Here is a 2,540-nt window from a genome sequence, read left to right on the forward strand (position 1 = left end):
CGTTTTCTCTGCCATATTGAAAGCATCTTTTTCTCCCACTCGTGTTTAGGCTCTATAATTAAGGCAGGGGCAAGTGATGATGTTATTGTCTCAAAGTTAGTGAAGGCCTTTCTGTCAAGGTGAAAAAGATGCTGTAGTTTTTACATAGGAGTTAGGACCTGTTTTCTTTTTCTGGTTTTCCAAGTTATCAATTGCATTTTCTCATTAATTTTGGCATATCATAAACTAAATTAATCTAATGGTATAAATTAGTACTATTAAATTATTGTTTTAGTACATGATACACCAAATGCATCTTTGTGCATGTAAGGAGCTTTCAGATTGAAATTGACATTACCAAACACAAACTCCTAGAACTATCCATCATCAACAATTAAAAGGCAAAAAAAGAGTTCATCATTGAATTCATAAGATTTCAAATTGCAGGAAATCATGCAGGAACATATTAAATAAAGCACAACTGAACTACAAACAGTGGACACAATGCAAGCACACAAAAATAACATACATTTTGGTAATAAAGAGATCAAGCATTTTTCAAAGAGGGAACAATCCTTATCATTATTACTGTTATTATTATTGTACTATAAGTAGGATCATGCTGGTGCCTTCTTGACAAGAGTAGATGAGAAATCCAGCACCACAATCTTCTCAATAGCTGCTGAAAATGTTGCTGAGAATTCAACATGATTTGGATGGCTCTGAAATGCAACAAAGTCTTCTTTATTTCCAAATGTCATCAAGAATGCATGAGTAAAACCTTGTCTCAGCATATCTAAGCTTTCAATGTCCTGTCCCCTTTTTAACACAAACATAACAAAACATGATTATAATACAAAGAATGTAACTTTCTCATGCTAGCTTGCTATTCTCACTAGGATTAATAAGGAGATAAATATTAATGAAAGAAATTAATTAGTACCATTCAAAGGACTTAACAGCATCAATCTCAGAGACCAACTTCTCCATCCCTTTGGTGAGATCTTCAACAGCAACACCTTCCTTGAACTTCACAATCACAAAGTGCTTGAAGTCTGCCATGGTTATCTATCTATCTATCTAGTTACTAGTTACTATACTTTTGGAAGAAGAACTAAGAGGCTATAACAATAAGCATGATAATATATAAAGCAGAGTTTTTATTTACGCGTTAAAAGCACAGAGTCCACAGTACCCTGAAACATGTTCAGTGTCAGAAGTCAGAACCCCATGACCCCATTGTTTTCACAGTCACATTCAATTACCAAAACAAAAAAAGTTGTAGGAGACAGCATCCATGGCCTCAATCTCATGAAAGGTACCCACTTCTTTGATCTTATATAGACTTATCAAATAATAAGGCAAAATTATCCTAACCATCAAACAGTAAAAATTTGTCTTGTTGCTTTGTGTCATCATCGCACATGAATGGCTGGCCCCATCCATGCTCTCTTCTTTCCTTGTTTTGGTTCGTGCAATGGACTTAAAAAATTCTTTTTCTGTTATTAAATGTTATTAAATGCACGTACAAAATTAATTATATTTAAATTAAATTCTTTATTTTTATATATTTTTTAACATGACACACAGTAGAATAATAAGTTGGAAATTTAAATATATAAAGTTGATAATTAAAAATTATTAGATAATAATTTACAAACAGTAGTATTAGGAGATCAGTATATTTGATGATTTGTAGTCATCAATTAACTATTATTAGTATTTAATCAACTTGGGTTGGTCGAGTGGTCAACTCACTCATCTGACTTAAGTAAGTGTCGGGGAATTTGAATCCCGCCTGCTGCATATAGTAACCAAAGTTAAATGATATAAAAAACTATTATTAGTATTTTTAATGATATAAAATTATATCTAATAATATAAAATTTCTCTTTAACAAAATATATTAAATTATTTAATAATTTTTAACTATTAATTTTAATTTCATATAAAAATAATTGTACCTAAATTTTTACCGATTAATAAAGTTAAACTATTCTAATTAAATTAAAGTGTTTCTTCCAAATTTACATTAGAGTTTTAATTTATTTTTGGCATGGAAGTTTGATGGGTGGTTGGGCTGATTTAGAAGGAGAGGAAAAATGATGATGAAGATAGAAAGGGGGACACATTTTCTTGGCTCTGAGAAACTTTACTTTTTGTGAGAAATGTGCAGTGATAGTTGGTGGAGTTTTGCCCATGTCGTTTGCCATGTGCACCGCCAAGCTAAGGGGGTAAATTATTGGACTTGGATGGACATACATGCTCTGTACTTAATCCTTAAGGAATCTTAGTCTTAAGAGGAATGATGTCTAAGTCACATTAAATTCATATTCTCGTCTGTCTAGTGTCTTCACTCTTCACTACCCTTGTCACAATATTCACTAATTTATTCTCAATTAATTCACTATTTTCGCCAATGATTTATTTATTTATTTAAGTAGGACACAGGTTATTATTATTAGGAAAAAAATTAAATATTTTTTTAATAAATATCTTTTTTATTTTATATTTTTTAAATAAATTTTTATTTTTATTTATAAAATTTTAGAACGCTAATA

General features: G+C 30.6%; 1 protein-coding gene across 1 annotated transcript; it reads right to left on the reverse strand.

Moving 5' to 3' along the window:
* Window positions 374-1,322, reverse strand: LOC107614087 (stress-response A/B barrel domain-containing protein At5g22580). Its single transcript, XM_016316318.2, has 2 exons — window positions 923-1,322; window positions 374-798 (listed from the first exon to the last, which is right to left on the reverse strand). Exons 1-2 carry the CDS (start codon window positions 1,039-1,041, stop codon window positions 597-599), a joined length of 321 nt encoding a protein of 106 aa, XP_016171804.1. The 5' UTR covers window positions 1,042-1,322; the 3' UTR covers window positions 374-596.

The sequence above is a fragment of the Arachis ipaensis genome, chromosome B08 (assembly GCF_000816755.2).
Source record: "Arachis ipaensis cultivar K30076 chromosome B08, Araip1.1, whole genome shotgun sequence".
In the NCBI taxonomy this organism is placed as follows: domain Eukaryota; kingdom Viridiplantae; phylum Streptophyta; class Magnoliopsida; order Fabales; family Fabaceae; genus Arachis; species Arachis ipaensis.

What these genes read in the sequence shown, in the direction of transcription:
- LOC107614087 (XM_016316318.2), bottom strand. Translation starts at nt 1,041, where the DNA reads ATGGCAGACTTCAAGCACTTTGTGATTGTGAAGTTCAAGGAAGGTGTT. An exon ending in GCTGTTAAGTCCTTTGAATG is followed by an intron (nt 799 to 922) that starts GTACTAATTAAT and finishes TGTGTTAAAAAG; the next exon opens with GGGACAGGACATTGAAAGCT.